A 20,062-nucleotide genomic window follows, 5' to 3' on the forward strand; every position below is an offset into this window, starting at 1 on the left:
GGGCGCAATGTTTGCCAAATTTCCCGTCCAATCCTGTATTTATAATAGAATATTTTCTATTTGTTTTTCTAAAGTATTTTCATTTATATATTGTTTTTTCCCAAGTAAATCACTAGAAATATTGAATTAAAATGTTTTTTTTTTAAACAAGTTTCATTCCACTTTCCCTGTTTTTTTTTTTTTTTTTTTTTTTGAAAATTCTGGACAATATATGACAAAAACCCTATTGTGAGGCCCCAGACTGTGCGGTCATTCCAACGTGCGGTCACGCGAGCTGCGGTCACGCTCAGATGAGCTGTGCAGGCAGCGTTGAAGGCAAAGAGACTGCAGCGAATCGGGGGACGGGGCGACGGGGGCTGGGGGCTACGCAGCGCTGCGAGCGACAGGGGGAGTTTGTTAGGTCACACACTGCTGACCGCCAGAGCTGGATCAGAATACCAACAGCGGCACAGACCGGGAGGTGAGCGTGTCCCAAGATAAAGGGATGACGGAGCAGAGGGCGGCTTGTTAGGGATGAGTGACTCCGCATCGCCGCCAGCCCCCACCCGCCGCTACCCTCCATTGTCGACAGGCCTCCTGTACGCATCGGAAGCGGTACAGGCAAGAATTTGGACCGCGCTCCTCCCCCGGTGAGTGTATGTTACAGCAGAGAGAGGAACGGTCCAATGCAGGCGGTCATTGCTGGCTGCTGGACTGCTGGCAGCGGGAGACACACAGTTGGGGACGGATATGGCTTCGGGTGCGAGGTCATCTACAGGAGCCAGAGGGGTGAGACGGGACCATCTACTCCGCTGAGAACGTGCTGGACGGCAACGGACAGGAGAGACAGTACACTGACAATACGCTGAGCGGTACACCGAGGGCCCGAACGACCGCACACGGTTTCAAAATCTACGTACACTTTCCAGTTTATTCACTTGCTCAATTACATTTTCTTCACTTCACTTGTGAAGCGGCCCGAACGCAACCTGTAACTGCCCGTCTGGCCGATAGGTGGCAGTAAAGAGCACCGAAGCAGAACCGACTTCCACGGCGTTTACAGCTCGTCTCTGGAGTTCCTGAGCGTTGGCGATCAATAACAAGAGGAGGAACGTTACACACCGGGGTTTACGGTGCGCCGAGAAAAGAATCGGTCAGCAGTCGCCATTGAATTGGAGTTTCTCTGCCAAGAACAGATTTTTAGTCATTTAAATTAGTTATAATGTGGTCCAAATTAATGAAAATATTAAAGTCTGAAAAAATATTTTTAGCAATATTCCTAATATTTACAGAAGGCAGCCCAGTAATAAATTGACAGAAGTGTGTATTATTAACCATTTAGCCGCGACTTTTTCAGTTATGAACAAAACGAGTTACAGACAGACTCCCGGTTCCAGTTGCGGTCATAAGTTGAGGATCCGGCGTATGTGTTTTTTTGGACGCGCAGCGGACGAGTCACAGCTGCCCGCACGTCATTACCCACAATAAATATGTATGAGTTCTCCGAGACGAGCAGCGTTTCGCTCCCACCCCATCGCGTTCACGGCGCTCCGAGAAATTATTATTTTGCAGGGGAGAGGAGACTTTAATCCAATAAGGTCAACAAGTTGATCAGCTCTGATCCCCTTCATTTTCAAGAGGTTAATAACGTGGGTTACAATAACGCAGGAATCCCAACAATTTGAGATAATACGCATGTCTCCGAGACACATTCAAATGAGATCTATTTTTACATAATCCCTGTCACCGCGATATACAACACTCCTTGAATAATGACGGTCCAGTTTTACTGGCGAGAAGTGCTGACGACGGCTGCTTTGAGGATCAAGGTTTATGGCTTAATCCATATTAATATGGGAATCTAGGGGAAAAAAAGGCAAAGTGGTTATTACATTTTTCATAATCTCCATGTTCCTGCAAGCCACAGATAGTGCGCATAATTAATACCCCTGATAGATGGCCAAATGACGGACGGGCCCTCTGCTCTCCCTTTTTATTCCCCCTTTTTTATTTCTCTTTGCCTGCTTTTGTTTTAAATGAGCTTATTGAGGGGCTGCGGCGTGACGTCCACCTCGGCGATAACGGCACGGCAATGTCACGCGGAGCCAGCGGCCGAGGAGGGGGGTGAGCGGCGGCTGTCCGAGGAGCGGCCCCGTCAGCCCCCGGTTTCCGCCTGAACCTGGAGCACTTCGCCCGCGCTTTATCGCACGACCGCCAGCCCACGATTAGGCTCCTCCTAATTAATTAGAATTCGCAGTATAAGTCCTCCCAATCCCGCAAACGAAAGTACGAGGTGGACGGAGTGCAGGCGAAAGGCATTTCAGCGCTTCATTTTTTTGTGCGTGTTTCAAATCTTCTTGGCACATATGTAACTGAAAACAAGCTTTTAAATATATATTTATATGTAGAAATTGAAGAGGGAAAAAACAAACCAGAAGCAACCACATACAACAAGACAAAAGAAGCAAACAGACAAAAAGGAAGAAGCAAAACAAGAGAAGCACAAACACCAAAGGGAATAAAACAAGTAAACAAAGGAAGTGCAAACAAAAGAGAAAAAGGAGGAAAAGAAAAATGGAGAGGCAAAAAAGCAACAAGGCAAACAGAAGCGACGCTCAGAAGAAGAACACAAGGGAAGTGCCAACGAAAGAGAACGAAAGGGAAAAAAGAAGGGAACGAACCACAAAACAAAAGGGGGGGGAGAAGTTCCTCTCCTGTGTTCGAGTGCCGGCGACCCAACAGGCCTCAGCGCCGCGCTTCCTCTTCGCGTTCGTTCCACTCCAACCTCTTGTTCTCGGCGCTCTCCCATCGCACGGCATCTTTTATCGATTAAGTCATTTTCCCTGCCGGGGGCCTCGTTAAACTGTTCCACGTAAATAAGATTATTTATTCAACAGTTACATTTTATATCATATTTCACACAGCGTTTAACATGTGAACTCAAATACACACACGCACACCTGCTGAAACCACTTGTCTCGAGCGGGGTCGCCGTGAGCTGGAGTCTGACCCAGCAACACAGGGCATAAGACAGGAGGGGGAGGGGACAGACCCAGGACGGGACGCCAGTCCGTCGCAAGGCACCCCAAGTGGGACTCGAACCCCAGTCCCACTACAGAGGGCGACTTGGCCAAACCCGCTGCACAAATGAACAAATAATAATTCAATAATCAAATTCCATCTCAACTGTCTGGAGTCATTATTTCCCCAGCTGTTTTAAAACGTCCACTTTCCGACATACTTTCTCTACTGAGGACGCGTCACTTTGCAGCCCGAAAAACGCTCTGCCGCCACGTGACTCGTCGGGAAGGCGACGCGCTTCACCGGAGACTCCGTGTCGGCGGCCGAACCCAGGAGCCCCGACAGCGGGGAGCCGGAACAACGGAGAGGCCCCACCCCTCTGTCCACGAGTGCATTATCAACGACCGCTTGTCCAGCACAGGGTCCAGAGTCCATCCTGGAAGCGCAGGGTCTGAGGCAGAGGACCGACGGGACACCGGTAGAACGGGACCCCAATTTAGTTGCGATGGCTCCCTGCTGCCGCCGTGTCCCCGAGCGCCCGGCACGAGACGCCACGCAGCGACAAAACGCGGGGGGCCTCCGCTTCTCGTCTCCGTTTGGGGAACCTCGCTCCGCCGACACGCAGAGTTACCGTCCCGACCACCGATCGCCGCCCCCCTTACGGCACACGAGCAGAGGGTGGACGCGTCTCGGCGTAAATGAAACACACGCGCTTGATGCCTCTCCTCATCTTTACTTCCAACACCTCCGTGCGCCGCTTATTTGGAAAGATGTGAAAAGTCGGAAATAAGAGGAGCTCCAGCAGCGCCGTCCCCGAGTGCCGCCACCAGCCACACACACACACACACACACACACACACACACACACACACACACAGAGGTTTTCCATATATAGCTGTATGGTCCCATGTCCCAAGACGAGGGAACGAGTCCCCGAGGAGTCCGTCCTCGGCCAGGCAGTCGTCCCGCCATGACAAACGTTCGTTCCTTTTGCCGTGTAGGCATTTTCCCCCACCCACCGCGGTGTCGGAGCACGGGTGCGACGCAGTGCCGTGACCACGGGATGGATTGGAGCGGCCGGGGGAATTAAACGTCAGAACACACCGGTCCTGACGGATGTCGCCATTAACGCGTGTGGCTGCTGCACCGTTGTCGCTGTGCCAAGAACAAAAAGCCCAGGACCAACTGGCGGACGGATGGTCGAGGGAACGGGAAACGCTTCGGCTGCGTGTGAACGCGAGACGTCGTGTTCGATCCCGCAGCCCTGCAACAAGTCTTTCTCCAAACCTCTGTGAGAAACAGGAAGGCACGAGTTTGTCAAAATCAGATCGCAAATTTGGTGACAAATGAGAAAAAAGAGGAGGCGTTTGGGGTGGGGGGCAAAGGGTCAGAACCATGTGGGTCCAGGACAGGGGGCCAGTTGTGGCCTCTTCTCTGTGGACCCAGTGTGAATCTGTCCGACCACAAAATGCGGTCACATTAATTTGGGTGTAAAAAGGACAGCGGTGACGCCATTCATTCATCCTGTGGCTACATCGGTACAAAAGAGCGGTGACGCGACCCCAATCGCCGCGCGCGTCGGCCCACGTGAACGGAGCCGAGACTAGAGACGGCTCTGTCCCGCTGGCATCGACTTCCGTGGATCCGCGCGTACGCCTTTTAGTTTGTGACGGTGCCGAGAGGTTCCGGGCGCGCCGAGAGCACATCGGGCCTCGACGCGTCGGCTCCGGAGACGAGCGCCCCTTAAATCAAATCAGAGGCGTGTCGGTCGACGCCTTTCTCGGCGACAACAATGGCTCCCGGGTCGGCCGCCTCGCACAGCCATTGTCCGCGGCCTTGCCGCGGACCGTATCGCCCGAGCCCAGGTTCGGGGACTCAAACTGATGCCACATGGGGTGGGGGGAGAGGGGCGCGACACCTGTCGCGTGAAGTCTCGCATCACCCCCTCCTGGTCCACCTACTTGTCAGATCCTCCGCCAGCCCATTGTGCACCCTGATTTATCACGCTCGCACCCGAGCGCCACAATGGAACAATACGGCTCGCAGGGCGCCTGCTTATCGGGGTTCCCGCTTCGCCGGGCCCCTGAGGACCGCTCTCTGTCTGGGGGCTCCGGGGCTGCCGAGGACAGGGGGACGTGGGCTTCGCGATCGCTCTTCAGGTAGCATCTGTACGGCACGATAAGGGCGCCGCTGCGAATTTCGCTCAGATACGGTAAAAGAAGTGCGATAATCGCTCGTGCGACTGTATGAAAACCATAGTTTGTGCTCCTTTATTTACATTTATTCATCCATCGCAAATTTCATCAGACAGCAAACGAAAGCGCATCAACAACGTGACGACACAGACACACGGTCGCCGAAGCACGGCCCGATTATCTGATACCACGGTATTTTGCAGGCGCAAAGTACAGAGAATTTATAGGAGAAACAGAGGTGACGGAAACAGACGGTGCTGGACTCATTTATGGAGCTGTCAGACAATCGGGAGAAAAGCCGGGTGAAAGAGATAGGGTCGAGACCGATCTTGAATGCGGGAGGGATTCAGCAGCTCTGAAGGACACGGGAAGCTCATTGCACCATATCAGCGATGGAACTGAGAACCAACAGACTGTGGATGTTGGACCCCCGTTAGTGGGAGGAGCTCAGTGCTCTTGTTGTGCTGTGGGGTGGGGGGTATCCCAGGTATCGCAGGCTTAAAACAATGTTTAACTAACCTCTGCAGAAGTGCGGCTCGACCGCCCTTTATCCACGCGCTCCCCGACACTCGGCCCGTGCTGCCTTTAAAAAAGTCGCCGGGGGCTTTGGGGTCTCGACCCGTTTCTCTCAGCACGGTGCTTCAGTGAAAAGATGGAAGAGGAAAGCGTTGTACATCATGGTGCGATACACACAGCTTAGAGCGGGCAGGTTAAACACCGCTCATCAATCACGCGTGTGCTTTTGTGCACCGGAAACCTCCGAAACAGGGCAAAAAGGAGTATGGCTACAGGACCTGATGGAGTACTAATAATAATAATAATAATAATAAGTACCACTTAACAGAACTGCGTCATTCTTCCTGCAACAACTTAAGGTAAGTACCTTACCCAGGTGTACTACAGCAGGAGGGGGGATTTGAACCCAGGACCTTTAAGGATTGCGCCACCTGCTGGTCCCAGATGGAGGACAGGTATGCTGTTACTAATAAGAAATCACAAAAGCAACTCTGAATACCTATGAAGAGTCCATGAAAACTGCATCTTCTTTAAGAGACCACAACCCTTCGCCCGCCCACACACACAGACACACGCACACGCACGCACGCACGCCTTTCAGTATGACACGGGTTTGAGGAGCAAACCTCCCCGGAGCAGACGGTCGAGTTCAAACGCAACCACCCGGCCAATCGGGTAAACGGCGCAATGAAACCTTGCACCGAAGATGAAGCGTGGCACGCGCAGAGACGTCTAAACGCACCGTGAGCAACACACGGAACACTGCGTTTTTACTGTATTTCCTACATTTATTATACTGATAATTCCTATGGAATATCAAATGACCCAAATATCCCACTACACGGAAACAAACGCCCGCCATGGGAGGCAAAGGTCCAGACGTTCATACAACTACATTGGTTTACACAGTGACCTCCCCCCCCCGGCTGCGTCAAGTACGTCACCGTGCGTTACTGTCTTATTTGTGTTACACTTACCTGACACTTTTTTCACAGAAAATACAGTGTGTTCATTACATTAGGAGAAAGACACAGCTGCACACGTGTGATTCCTAGGGTTAGGATTCCTAGGTACAGTTAGTTTTTCTTTCCACCAGATGAAGCAAAGTTCATCACACAAGTAGCTGCATAAAACTGAGAATATTGACGATTCCTCATCGCCTTCCTACTATTTTTTTTGAGATATATATAAACATTTACGTTAGAACCGTGCCACTACACATCTGGATAATTTTACTGGAGCAAATTAGGGTAAGTATCTTGCTCAAGGGTACTACAGCTACAGGTAGGATCTGAACCTGTGACCTTTGGGTCCAAAGGCAGCAGTGCTACCCGCTACGCTCAGAACCGGGTGTCTCACAATAAACAAAGATAAAGGTGAAGCGAGGCGAAACCCTCCTTCCTACCTCATTGACGTTCTTCTTTATCCAGGTCTTCGCCGTTTCCAGGGCGATTTCAGCTGCCGGCTCGTTGGGGAAACCTGCACGGGAAACACGGGTTCGATGAACACGGAGGCAAACGGGGCAAACGGGGTTAACGGAGGGTGACGATTTCCACCCGGGCACCCGGTCTTACTCTTGATTTTACACCGGCGGCATCAACAACCTCGAAGAAACAAAACACTTTTTCGAGCCTCCGCACAGCAGGTAAACTTTTAAAAACTCCGGCTCCACGTCGCGCGCTTGACACCGCGGCAGTTTAGCAGGGTGTACCCACAATCCTGCCGGAGCAGATTTGTTGGCGTCGCAGGTTCAAAAAAAGGCGAGTTGCGCCTACACCACGGTAAACAAACAAATCTGTCAGACCTAAAATGTATTCTATTTAATCTCAGCAAACGCAGTCGCCGAGCCATCCAGCAGCTAATAGAAAAATGGTAAACAAAGCAAGGAGGTGCGCAGATTATTATTCAGGATCCATAACGCATCACACTCAGCGCGGTATCATCACTAATAACCTTTATCCTTATTTACTGTGCTTGTCTGGGAACGGAAGGCAGATTTACAGATCCAGCCCGGTGAATATATGATGCTTCTCCGTGTCCTCTTTGTGCCAGAGCTCCTTCTCCTGCCATAATGGAGCAGTAATGACGTATTGACCGGCGTGCAGCAGGAATTGTACCGTTAAACGCCGTATCAATCACCGTGGCCCGGCTCAACGGCGGAAGGAAGTACAACCTCCATGTTAACGCAGGATATTGATCGAGAAAGAGCCGATTGGGGCCCGATTAATTTTTAATGAGGGCGTGGCTGGCGAAGGATTGGTGGCGCCGAGGACGCATCGCCGCCACCGCCTCATCCGTCCTCCAGGCGCGGGGAGCCGACGGATGAAGGAATAACCACGGCTTTTTCACCTTCGTTAAGCTGCCAGCCCCTCCCGGTCTCCCGTCGTCGTGCCTTCCCACAATCCACTTTGCTGACACAAGAGGAGCTTGAATCACGTTACTGCGGCTGCCCACCGTGGTATCCGTCTTAATGCCCTTCCGTCTCTCCCCTTCAGCCGGCTCTCTCCTGCAGACCCTGAAGTGCCGAGCGGCGGCTCCCCGGATTCCGACAAAGACTCAGTTCCACAAGGGAGCGGAAAAGCAGTAATAACAGCGGCGAGGATCCCTGCGGACGTGCGCCGAATACCAACGGAGCTCCTCTGAGCCGAGCTGGGCGCCGAAACGTTACCGGGGTCACGCCCGTGCCTGTCCGCCCGCTGCGGGACCTGGTACCAGTGGCTCCCATCAGTGAACACCTTGAAATGGACATCTCTGCCGAGGCATCATTAAAAGGGACATTGGATAAGAGGCCACCGACGCGCACCCGGGGGCCGACGGACAGTCACTGCGAACAGGCAATGTGTGCACGGGAGAGGTGGGGACAAGCGGCCAGAATAAATACATAAATAACAAATAATGCTGTTATGCGAGCCAGAACAGCGCTGCGATGTGTGCTCTGCACTGCCTGGAGGGCGAGCTCTGCGCCCGTGGAAAAGCACTAAATCTTCTGCGTTGAGCAGGTCTTAATCATAACGGATTGGCCAATTTGGGCCAAAAGTAGCAGGCGGATTGTGGCGAGTACATTTAATCTATTTAGTGTACAATTTGTACAAATGCGGTATTGATTTAGCGTCACAGACATTAATCATAGCTAACCAGGCCGCGGCAACGCGGACCGGACTGAGCCGCGGGGTCGTTCTGCCCCTCGCTACGGTACAGCTCGCACCCTCGACTCCAGGAAGCTCCGCTCGTCCGCCCCACGTTTCCTCGTTTGTCTTTGGACTGCGCGCCCCGGTCATTTCGCAAGCGGCCCGGGGGACTCTGGAGGTCCCGGCGGTGCCACGGTCCAGCTGGAGCAGCTCTGATGCTGCGCCACAAATGTGAAATGTTCCACAGAATTTACTGTCCCGCTAAATATCACCCCCCATTCTTGAGAGGCAGAATTCAGGTTTTCTGACATTTGTCATTTTCCCAAGGAAAATAAACCATAAAAGGCCAACGAGGAATAAACAAAAAAACGCAGGGCTTAGTTTAAGAATTCATTAGGCGAAAATGTCAACTAAAACTATTCAAATATTAAAATGTTCTGCATGTCACCAAAGTCAAAGCTGTGGAAAAGGATTACGGCGTAAAGGGCAAGCTTCTCCAGGCCCTAAAGGAGAAGAGCTTCCATGACAGCATCGACCAAAGTCATCCTAAACTCAAGGACTAAGGACATCCTGAGCAAAAGCATTTAATCATCCTCGACTGAAGCACTAAAATAACCCTGAAGCAAAGGACTAAAATCATCCTGAAAGACAAAGTCATTTGGAAGCCTGAACTGAAACACTAAACTCATACTGGTCTATGGGACTAAAAATCACCCTGAAGGAGTAAAATCATCCCGCAGGACTAAATTCATTCAAAATTGAAGTATTAAAATGAATCTGAACTGAAGGACTAAAATCATCATAAACGAAAGAACTGAAATCATCCTGATCCAAATGACTAAAATAATCCTGAACAGAAGGACTAAAATCATCCTAAACTGAAGGCCTGAAATCATCCTGAACCGAAGGAGTAAAATATTCCCGCAGGACTAAATTCATTCAAAACTGAAGTATTAAAATGAATCTGAACTGAAGGACTAAAATCATCATAAACGAAAGAACTGAAATCATCCTGATCCAAATGACTAAAATAATCCTGAACAAAAGGACTAAAATCATCCTAAACTGAAGGCCTGAAATCATCCTGAACCGAAGGAGTAAAATCATCCAGCAGGACTAAATTCATTCAAAACTGAAGTATTAAAATGAATCTGAACTGAAGGACTAAAATCATCATAAACGAAAGAACTGAAATCATCCTGATCCAAATGACAAAAATAATCCTGAACAAAAGGACTAAAATCATCCTAAACTGAAGGCCTGAAATCATCCTGAACCGAAGGAGTAAAATCATCCAGCAGGACTAAATTCATTCAAAACTGAAGTATTAAAATGAATCTGAACTGAAGGACTAAAATCATCATAAACGAAAGAACTGAAATCATCCTGATCCAAATGACAAAAATAATCCTGAACAAAAGGACTAAAATCATCCTAAACTGAAGGCCTGAAATCATCCTGAACCGAAGGAGTAAAATCATCCAGCAGGACTAAATTCATTCAAAACTGAAGTATTAAAATGAATCTGAACTGAAGGACTAAAATCATCATAAATGAAAGAACTGAAATCATCCTGATCCAAATGACTAAAATAATCCTGAACAGAAGGACTAAAATCATCCTAAACTGAAGGCCTGAAATCATCCTGAACCGAAGGAGTAAAATCATCCCGCAGGACTAAATTCACTCTAAACTGAAGTACTAAAATTAATCTGAACTGAAAGACTACAATCATCATAAACGAAAGAACTGAAATCATCCTGATCCAAATGACTAAAATAATCCTGAACCGAAGGAATACAATCATCCTAAATCGAAGGAGTAAAATCATCCCGCAGGACTAAATTCATTCTAAATTGAAGGACTAAAATCATCCTGAACCGAAGGACTAGAAGCATCCCACCTTTACACAATCACACGCAGTTGAACCCAGATGCCGCAGTACCTTTTCCTCCCTCACGCTTCTCAAGTTCACCCCTCAAATCCACAGCAGAGCGACAGAATTTTTCAAAAAAGTTACTTTTTCAGGTACGATCTCCCAAAACGTGAACACATCCACTTTTACTTTCTTTTCCCTTCTTTCCATCTCATTTGCGCTCCACATGGAGCGCGAGTTCATCGAAACCCAATCTGTCAAGCGGCGGCGTTGCGGCGTGGCTGCGGGGCCCTGGCGGAGTCATTGGGCTGCCTGCCGGGCTCCTTCCCGTTTTATCCTATGCTGGGAATACCGCGGGCCCAGGAAGATTTGTCTTTGCGCAGCGCGGTGATGGGATCTGCGCCGCGCCGAGCGCCTGATGAGCACCCAGGTGACGCTGTGTTATTTCTGCAGCCGAGCCCACACTCCATCACGGGCGGAGAGAGCAGGGCGCACCGCTCCAGTGGTCCCGCAATCCCGGCCCGCCGCAGAGTCAAGGGCACAGCTGCCTTCGGCTGCAGGGCTCGCGGAGACGCAAAACTGGGACAAAGGATCGGAGGTAAAAAAAAAAAAAAAATAAATAAAGACAAATTTAATTTAAAATTACAATGAAAGCCATTCCGTGGTCATAAATTGTCACCTTTGTTACGTTTGAGAGAATAAATTTCACGGTTTACTCAAAACGTTAACGGAGAAGACCGCAGGAAACAGCGTTTCGCCGGAAACAAAACCGAAGCCACTCGGATGACGGACGTTTCCTTTATTCGGCGGATGGGACCTCGGTCCTCCGTTCTCACACGAGGAGTTACGCCGACGACCCTGCGTAAGGCCGGCCGTTAGGGGGCGACAGCCGGAACGCCGGGATACGGGGGCATCGCGAGGACGGCGGGCGGTCGCACCGAGGGAGCGGAGAGCTCGGCCGGTTCCCCCATCCGGCCTGGCCCGCTTTCCGATGGGGCCGAACGGAACGGCACGCGTGCGAGTCGCTGCCGGTCAACGGGGGTCACGCTCCACTTCCTTTACCCGGCCACAGGAGAGGAACACGCGCCGTCCACCATCTCCCACGGCACACCACCCGTGAACCCGGCGAAGCCCGAATTAAAGCCGCAGTCCTGCGTGACTTTGTCGAACACGCCTGCACTTCTCTGTACTTTCCCGATTGTTTTCCAGCACAAACAGACACAAGTGAAATGTTTCTGTTATGCAAATTTTCCCTAAAAATACCTTTTCATGTACCTTAGCGACAACAGCGCATTAGAGGCAGGACGCTATTGAAGTCCATATCAGAGGGACCGTCGCTGTCTCAAACAGACACTTAACATCTGCAGAAGTGACGGAAAAGACTCAAAAGACTAAAAATAATAGTGTTGGAGTTTAATGAACCCGTATCAATTTTTTTGTTTGTCTGGACGCGGCGTGTCGAGGCCTCGCCGGCATGGGGACGTCGGAGCGTTCGGTCAGCGAACGTTTCATCCCGAAAACACCGCTTCAGTGTGTTCGGCACCGTTTCCGGCGTCCGCCCTTCTGGAAAGTTCTCCCGGCAGCACTTGCTCCGGCACGGTAAACAAGGAGGGAGGGAGGGATCGACGTCGAAACGCCGCCTCCTCCTCCATCCTTGGCACGTCGACCTCTGACCCTCGGCAGACCGGAGCGAAACCCCGACAGCCGCGGCACCCGAAGGAGTTCGCCTCACACGGCGGCAACACGTTCGCTCATTATCCCACCGCGCCTGACAGGCCTGATTAGACAGAGGCCTCTGAGAGTAATGAAAGTTTATTAAACGAATGAGCCGGCGAGCAGTAAATTACGTCTGACGAGAGGCAGGGATCATCGACCGCTTTGTCAAGACACCCATGACGCGGTCAAAGGCGGCGAGACTAACAACCAGGCGACGTCCGTCCGTCCGCCCTCCCAGCGACTCCTCTCCTTGTTGTTTGTTGTTCATTGTGAACAATTGTTTGTTGTCGTCGTTGCTACGTTGCGGGGTTGACAAGAGCAAACGATTGATGGTTCTTTCCCCATCTTTCGCTCATCCGTTGCTCGGCCGTGCATGAGCGCAAATGTTTTCTTATATTCAGAATAATTAGACACTAAAAAGGATGAAGCTGAAGCTGATAAAATGCAGGATGTAGGAGTTCAAATAAAAAAACAGATGGATGAGCGGCAGCATTTTTCAGAGAGCAAAGAACTCATTTCCAGAGTGGGGATGTTCTCTGCTAGGGGGGGTGTGAGAGAGAGAGACAGAGCGATAGAGAGCGAGCGAGACCAATTTCACCCCCCCCCCCCCCCGACTCCAGAACCACAGGCTGTTTTGTCAAAGCACCAATCCTTTCGCACCCGGGTCGCGTGGTGCTGACTGATGGGCTACAAGAGCACTGCTTAATAACCTTTACGACAGCCGGCGACCTCAGGGGGTCGGCAGGTTCCCGTTTGTTTACGGGGGGGGCGAGGCCAACATGGGAGCCGGCGGCCTAATGGACTGGACCACCACTCCCGGCCGAGTCCTAATTTCCGCGCCCCCCACCCCCCACGAGCTCCCAATTATCGTTCGGCGACAGCCGGAAATGGGGGCGGCCCAGGATGATGTTATTCACTGGCGGGTTCAAATCCCACCTCCTTGATCAAGGTACTTACCTTGCCTTCCTACAGTTAAAATTACCCTGCTGCATAAATAGGTAAATCAGCGCAAGTAGCTGAACACTAAGTTGTTTTGAAGAATATGTTGATATGCAAATAAATGCAAATGATATGTAAATATCCTGCCCCCGTTCCCTGCGATTGGCTGCCGACCGGCGCGGCCCTCACCGAGCGACCGGTTATTGCAAATTGACGGATGTTCCGAGTCGGACAGGCAGTAGCAGCAGCGCGTCCGCGTGTGCGATTCGAAGCACTGTATTCTGATAATGATGGAGAACACGCTGACATTTCTCTGCATCTCCACACATAATTACATGAGATCTGAGAGGTGGCAGAGACACAGAAGTCTGGCGGCGAAAAACAATAAAACTTACCGTAAATACCAGTGGATATACATGGGAAGGCCTGCGGAGACAGGGAGAGAAACGACAGTCAGTCCAGTGTCACGTGTCGCATGTTCGGCTGCAGGAGGAAAGTCACGGGAGCAGAGATGCGCGTGGGGGGGTGGGGGTTGGGGGGGGTAGTAGCTGCCACATGTCGAACTCCCAACCTGCTCCCAATCAAGGTATTTACCCTGAATTGATACAGCAAAAATTACTCAGCTGTACAAATGGGAAAATCCATGTGCCTCAGTATAGAAACATTGTAATTTTCTTTGAAGAAAAGTACCACATAAATTAATCATTATTATTATTATTTAGTGGATACCTTCCTCCAGTGTTAGATTCTAAGCTGCTTACAATATATTTACTTGGTGGACCCTTCAAAATGACTTAGAGTGTGGGGTTTGTACGCTGTTCTACTTGCACTGATTTACCCATTTACACAGCAGGGTAATTTGTACCGTATCAGTTCAGGGGAAGGACCGCGATCAAGGCGGTTGCAGCAGGAGGAGGGATTCGAACCCGGTTCAGGTGCTGCAACCACTAGTGTCAGTAAGAATGCATTTGAAGAACTGCTGACAGTATTTACTGCGGTTATAATGTCACATTAAACGAGGAGAAATGCGACGTGCAAACGGACGGCGGCGCTCCGGCCCCACCCCTCCTGCGAGGACGAGAGGGACGGATCGCAGTGGCCACTGGACCTATAGGGCAAAAGAGATGGGATTCTATTCTGGGACATTTATCAGCGTTCGCGCAGTCGAGCGTCGGGAATTATTATGCCGACGTTTCCACGGGAGCCGAAACGGCCTTCCGGTGTCGACGGCTCCGGCCTCCGCGATTTTTCCGTCGGTGCGGCGAGACGCTGGGGGGCAAAACATTTTAATCCGGTGAGGAGGAGGATTTGCGGAGCGGCGACTGCGATATGCGATTCTTCGCGTGTCATTTAACGGAAGCCGCGGGACTCGCTTGCCGTGACAGGGCCGTACAGGCGCCGATTAAATCTGCCCCGCGATGGGCAAATGGTGCAAATAATACCATTAATGTCCTCGTGATCACAGCAAAGTCGTTAGGTTTCAAATCTGCGCCCGTTTAGCGACAGTTCCCTCTCCGACACGTATCCTCCGGTGTCGCAATCACGTAAATCATGGAACGTAATAATTTGTCAGATAATTGAAGACCGTCGGGGTTGAACTGATCTCGACATGAACAGTACAACGGATTATATGTTTCGAAAAATTATTGTCATTTATAGCTGGTGGCCATCTGATGATGACCTCACTGCGTCGGCCAGCAGGGGGCGCAGCAGTTAAAGCGCTCATGACTTTGAACCCACCTCAGGCTCTAGTGCCACCGATCGAGGCATTTACTCTGAACCGATGCAGTAAAAAGTACCCTGCTGTATAAATGGGTAAATCAGTGTAGCTCACAGCACAAACCTCACATTGTAAGTCACCTTGGAGAAAATAATCCAACAAATAAATGCTTCAGTTTTCTACTTTGCTTTCTGACAGCAAATAAAGGGCCAGTGGGTTTCAGGTGAAAGACATCATGAGTTCCTCCTCTACCCAAAGACACGTCAAAACAGCATTTTTTTTTTTTTTTTTTTTTGTTCTGCCAAAAAAATAACACGGTTATAAAGTTAAAGACACCGTCAAGGACAGGAGGGGAGCCACCGAGTTATAATAACGGCGCCGCTCTCGCCGCGTTCGGCCCACACCTATTTTGCCACATTTCATTTGTGTCGGGCGTGAGACCCGGGTCCCGCAGACAGCTGCGTGCGCTCGGCGAAGCGACACCAGCAGGGAGGCCGTCGGCGAGCGAGGTGCAAACTGGAACCGAAAGCAGTGCCGCGGCGCACGCGGTGAGAGGTGCAAATAGGATGTTTACAACCTAATTAGGGAAGGGCCCCCTGGGCGAGAGCTACCCGCCGTACCGGGTGCGAGTGCAGCAGCGTTCTCGAGTCCCTTCCATTTCGGTTTGTCTGTCCGGTTCCTGCAGCGCCGGGCGCGAAGGCGACGCCGTCTGGTTTAATTCCCACCTCTTCCCCCTCTGTTCCCGGACCCGCGGTCCATTCGGGACGGACGCTGGGAGACACGCCGGTGTCGAAAATAACCACACAGACTGTCCCGCTGCCTTCTGGCGAGCAGTCGGCTTCCCACCGCAGGCCTGGAGGTCACTTCCCGCTCTTTTCTGCCAGCCACTTCCAAAGCGATCACGGTCACGGTCCTCCGTAATGCAGTGTTTCTACTCTCGCGCTGCAAGGAGCGTAGCGACGGCTCCTCCACCCCCCCCTCCTCAAAACAGCAGCAGGAACAGCAGGCTGTACAAGATCGCGCAACTACTTCCCTTTAGTTGAAGGAACTGGGTCGGAACCCCACCTCCTGCTCCTGTACCCTTGATCAGGGTATTTACTCGAGAATTCGAACTGTAAAAATTACCCTGCTGTGTAAATGCGGTACTTTGCCCAAGGTGATGTCAGATATGCCAAGTTGCCCGAGTGACTAAATGCAAATGTGATTAACATCCCTCGTGCCGGAGGACAAAATGTGCCACGTGTCCACATGATGGCGTGACGCTGCTGGGGTGCAACACCCCGCTCGCTAAACAGCGAAAGAATACCGTTCGGGTCGCTGTCGGGCACCACTGCACAACAGGGAACGGCGGCAAACATTTGATATTTATTGCTGTCTTTTTGAAATGGATTATAAACAAGTTACCCACCTATTAAGGGTATTACACTGTAAAGCTCGGCAGCGGCTGCGGCGGCTCGGGCCGGCCCGAAAACAGCCCGATCGCTCTTGACTTCGGCACGCGACCAGACGATGATCCATAGGCCTGCCGCACCGTGTCTGCTTTTGCATCCATCTTTTGAACTTAGTTAATAAACAGTTAAGATGAATTCCTCCCCAGAGCTGCCGTTAATTTGCCACACCGGGGCGAATATGCGCTTTGGATCCTGTATTTATTATCGGCCCCGTTCATTAATACGACGCAAAAAAACGGGTTTACATGAGAAGGGCGTTCATTACAAGAGTACAGATCAGCATAAAAAACTGCTTAGAGAATGTAGAAGGATCTGATCCGATGAAATATCATGGTAAAATGTGGCGATGAGCCATGACCAGTCTGTTGGTGGCAGGTGCAAGGTATATCAGATACCACAATTGCACGGGTGCCATGGCAACAGGGTGCATTAAAGGCATCTTATTCAAGACCTTTCCAGCAGCGACTAGAACGCGGCATAAAATACACTCGTGTAACTGACCAGGACAGGGACAGGCGAGTCACCTTGACCGCACTTCTCCAGCAATCCAAACCACGCCGCCACACCTGCTTCTGTCTTTCATCTGTCCAAACGTCGGTCACGGTAACGGTTCGAGAGACCCCCGACCCGCAGGGAGCCCGCGCCTCCTTTCACACTTTCCGCCGCCGTCTTTCTGTTTATTCCCACATTTCGCCCCAAAGTTCCAGCTGTCGAGGTCAATATCACGGTCGCGGGCTCTCCATCTGTTACAGAAATTCTGGCCTTCTCGGGTTTACGTTCGAAGGAGAAGAAACGGTGCTGTATGAAACATGGATGAGGCAGGCAGCCAGAGTTTCCTATATATAACTAATATATATATATATATATATATATATATATATAAACACACACACACACACACACACACACACACACCCCCCAGGTGGTGGCGCTGCAGGCGGCACATACAGTCTCCACCTGTGATAAAGTTTCTCTTGGACTTTGAGTGCGAGGCCACAGATCACTGCTGAGAGGAATGCCTTTGGAAATCAATACGTCAAATGAAAATACAATTCTCCACAAAATCACTGTAAATTATAAGCCGCAGACACTTCGCTGCAAGGGCCCTTGGAGTAGCACTATATCAGAGCACTTCTCACGTCCACTTTCGGTTAAATAGAGGTGTGTCCAGACAGCGAGCGCGGGGCACGGGACGGGGGGATGAAAACCGAAGCCGAGTTGGGCAAAGAAATGACCGATGTTGATAAGTTGCAACTACAGAAAACGTGTGGAACGGCATCGAGTCGAACCACAGGTGGGACAGCTAGAGGAGTTGGCTGTCCACTCGGTGTCCTTTGCTGTTGACCACATATACAGGGTCCTTCCCAAAAGGCCTGTTTTCCACTTGCGTCCTTAGAGTTAAAGGGCTGAGTCCACCGTCAACGTAGTTGAATCCATCAATCTGGCTGCTGCTTGTCCTCTTCTTCGCCCTCAAATTTTCCCATCATTACCATCTTTTCTAGAGAACCCAACCTGCTCGGGACGAAAACCTTCCGATGACGGTCCTGCTTCGATCGAATCCGACACCCTCCCGTTCGGTAGCACCGATACTGTCAAACGTGCCACGAGGGAAGAGAGCCCCAAAATACCGGAGAAATGCCACCACGGAAACGCGCGCGGAAGTCTTTCGGCTCGTCCCGGAGACGGCGTCGAGGAGGAAGCCGAGACCCGATCGGCAGCTCGACGCGTCGGTTAATAGTTTGTCACAAATGCGCCGGGTTTCTCAATTGCTGTCCTTCAACCTGGCGGATCAGTTATAAACCCATTAGCGAAACGTTAACCTCGCCCCCGTCACTTCTTCCCCACGCCGCCACCTCCGCTTCACAATAAAAGAGCTACCAGTCACATAAAAGGCTTTTCTGTCGCTTTCTTAGAAAAGCCTGAGTAATTTCCCCCAGACGTACTATGTGAAATCTATTATCTGTTGTAATTTATTCGAGTGCAAAAATAAATGACATGTTAATCTTTAGTTAAAGCCCGCACCAGCGTGCTCATCTCGGCGGTGTAATTAAAGCAGGCCGACTGTGTGACTGATACACACCGCGCTGTTCCAGCGCTTTCGGCTCTTCGCTGAGCACACGGCGCCTTTTTGGACCGAAATAGCTGTGATTCATCCCCTTGGGAAGGAGCGTTCTAGTGCGTTTTCGCACGCATCGCTGCAAATAAAAGAGAAATGCAAAAAACGAAAGAAAAGGAGCCTCGCAAGACCGTGTCAGGCGATCGGCATCATGGCCGGCGACCGCGTCTCACCTGCGTTGAGCGCGGCCGCTCCTCCCCGCTCTGAGATAAAGAGAATCAATTCATCCGGAAAAAAGCAGCGTTTCTGCATTAGCTAAGGCGGTAAAGGACGCGGCGCTGTCGCAACGTAGCGCGGGTTTGGTCGCGCGCCGTTTCGGAGACTTCGCTCTCGGCCGTCGGGGTACGCGCGAATCAAAAACCCGCCAAATAACCACCGACGAGCCGCGAGCCATCGCATTTAGGAGATGAGCCGCCCCTACGCCCCTTCAAGATAATCCATAAACTGTTAGAATACAAGCGAATGGCGTAAGCGGTGCAAGACGAGCGCTCTTCCGCATTAGCCGCCCAGCTGTTGGTCAGCGCCTAGAAACTTGTCGAAATGCCTCACGGAAACTGGCCTCTTCGCAGGCCTTCGGGCAACCCGTTCAATTTCACGGCAAATACCAAAGAGAATCGCCGAGGTTCCGAGGCCGCGCCGAGCTCCGACTAACAAACGGGCCCCCCGGAGCTTCGCGCGCCAGGCTTCCCGTAACGATAGCGTCCGATCGCGGATCCGTGACGCATCGTCGCTTTACTTTCACTTTTCGTTGCCGCGAACCCGGTCCGGGTGACAAACGAACGCTCCGAGTCGACCGCGACCGTAAACCTACTCGATTCGAATCAATATTTAGCATCTTCGCCGACTGCTTTCAAAGCACGTTCGCGTGAACCGCGATTGAACCACGCAAGCCTGCCTTCGACAGAAACGAATAAGAGTCGCTCCGCAGGCCAAGATGGACGTCGGAGGCCGAATTAAAGCGGTGCCAAATTCCCACCGACACACTTGTGTCACTACGAACGGCATCGTGTCATCAGTTTGTATGTCGGCTAGCGGCTCTATTTATACCAACGCGTCGCTAATTAGCAGTTGTGACATTATCCGCAGCTTCGCTGACTTACAACGCCGAGCGCCGCCTATTATTTCTGACCTGTCAGCTCATTAAGAGGGGAGCGGTCGACTCGGCTCGCGCTTTCACACGCGCCCCGTACCCGTTTGTTTATTTTCCCCTCCTTTTGCTTCGGGAGCATTTGGAATCCGGTCCAGGGGGAGGCGAGTTTGTTAGTGCCGCGCTCCGTTAATCAATCACACCGCAGCGCGCATATATCTCGGCTAAGTAGAGCGCCGTGTCCTCTGCTACGTTTTGCCGGAGGGGGATTCGGCACGCGCAACCGCGCGGGTCAATTTCCGAGGCCATCTTTGAGGG

General features: G+C 51.2%; 1 protein-coding gene across 4 annotated transcripts in view; it reads right to left on the reverse strand.

Annotated features, from left to right (window-relative positions):
* Positions 1-20,062, reverse strand: part of LOC108927079 (ADP-ribose glycohydrolase MACROD2-like) — a 141,777-nt gene that overhangs the window by 73,308 nt on the left and 48,407 nt on the right. For all 4 annotated transcript variants that reach the window (XM_018740108.1, XM_018740109.1, XM_018740107.1 and 1 more), the window contains exons 3-4: positions 13,766-13,796; positions 7,117-7,190 (exon numbers count right to left, since the gene is read on the reverse strand). In XM_018740108.1, coding sequence (XP_018595624.1) covers positions 7,117-7,190; positions 13,766-13,796 — 105 coding nt within the window. The remainder of the gene's footprint in view (positions 1-7,116; positions 7,191-13,765; positions 13,797-20,062) is intronic.

The sequence above is a fragment of the Scleropages formosus genome, chromosome 4 (genome assembly GCF_900964775.1).
Source record: "Scleropages formosus chromosome 4, fSclFor1.1, whole genome shotgun sequence".
NCBI lineage: Eukaryota > Metazoa > Chordata > Actinopteri > Osteoglossiformes > Osteoglossidae > Scleropages > Scleropages formosus.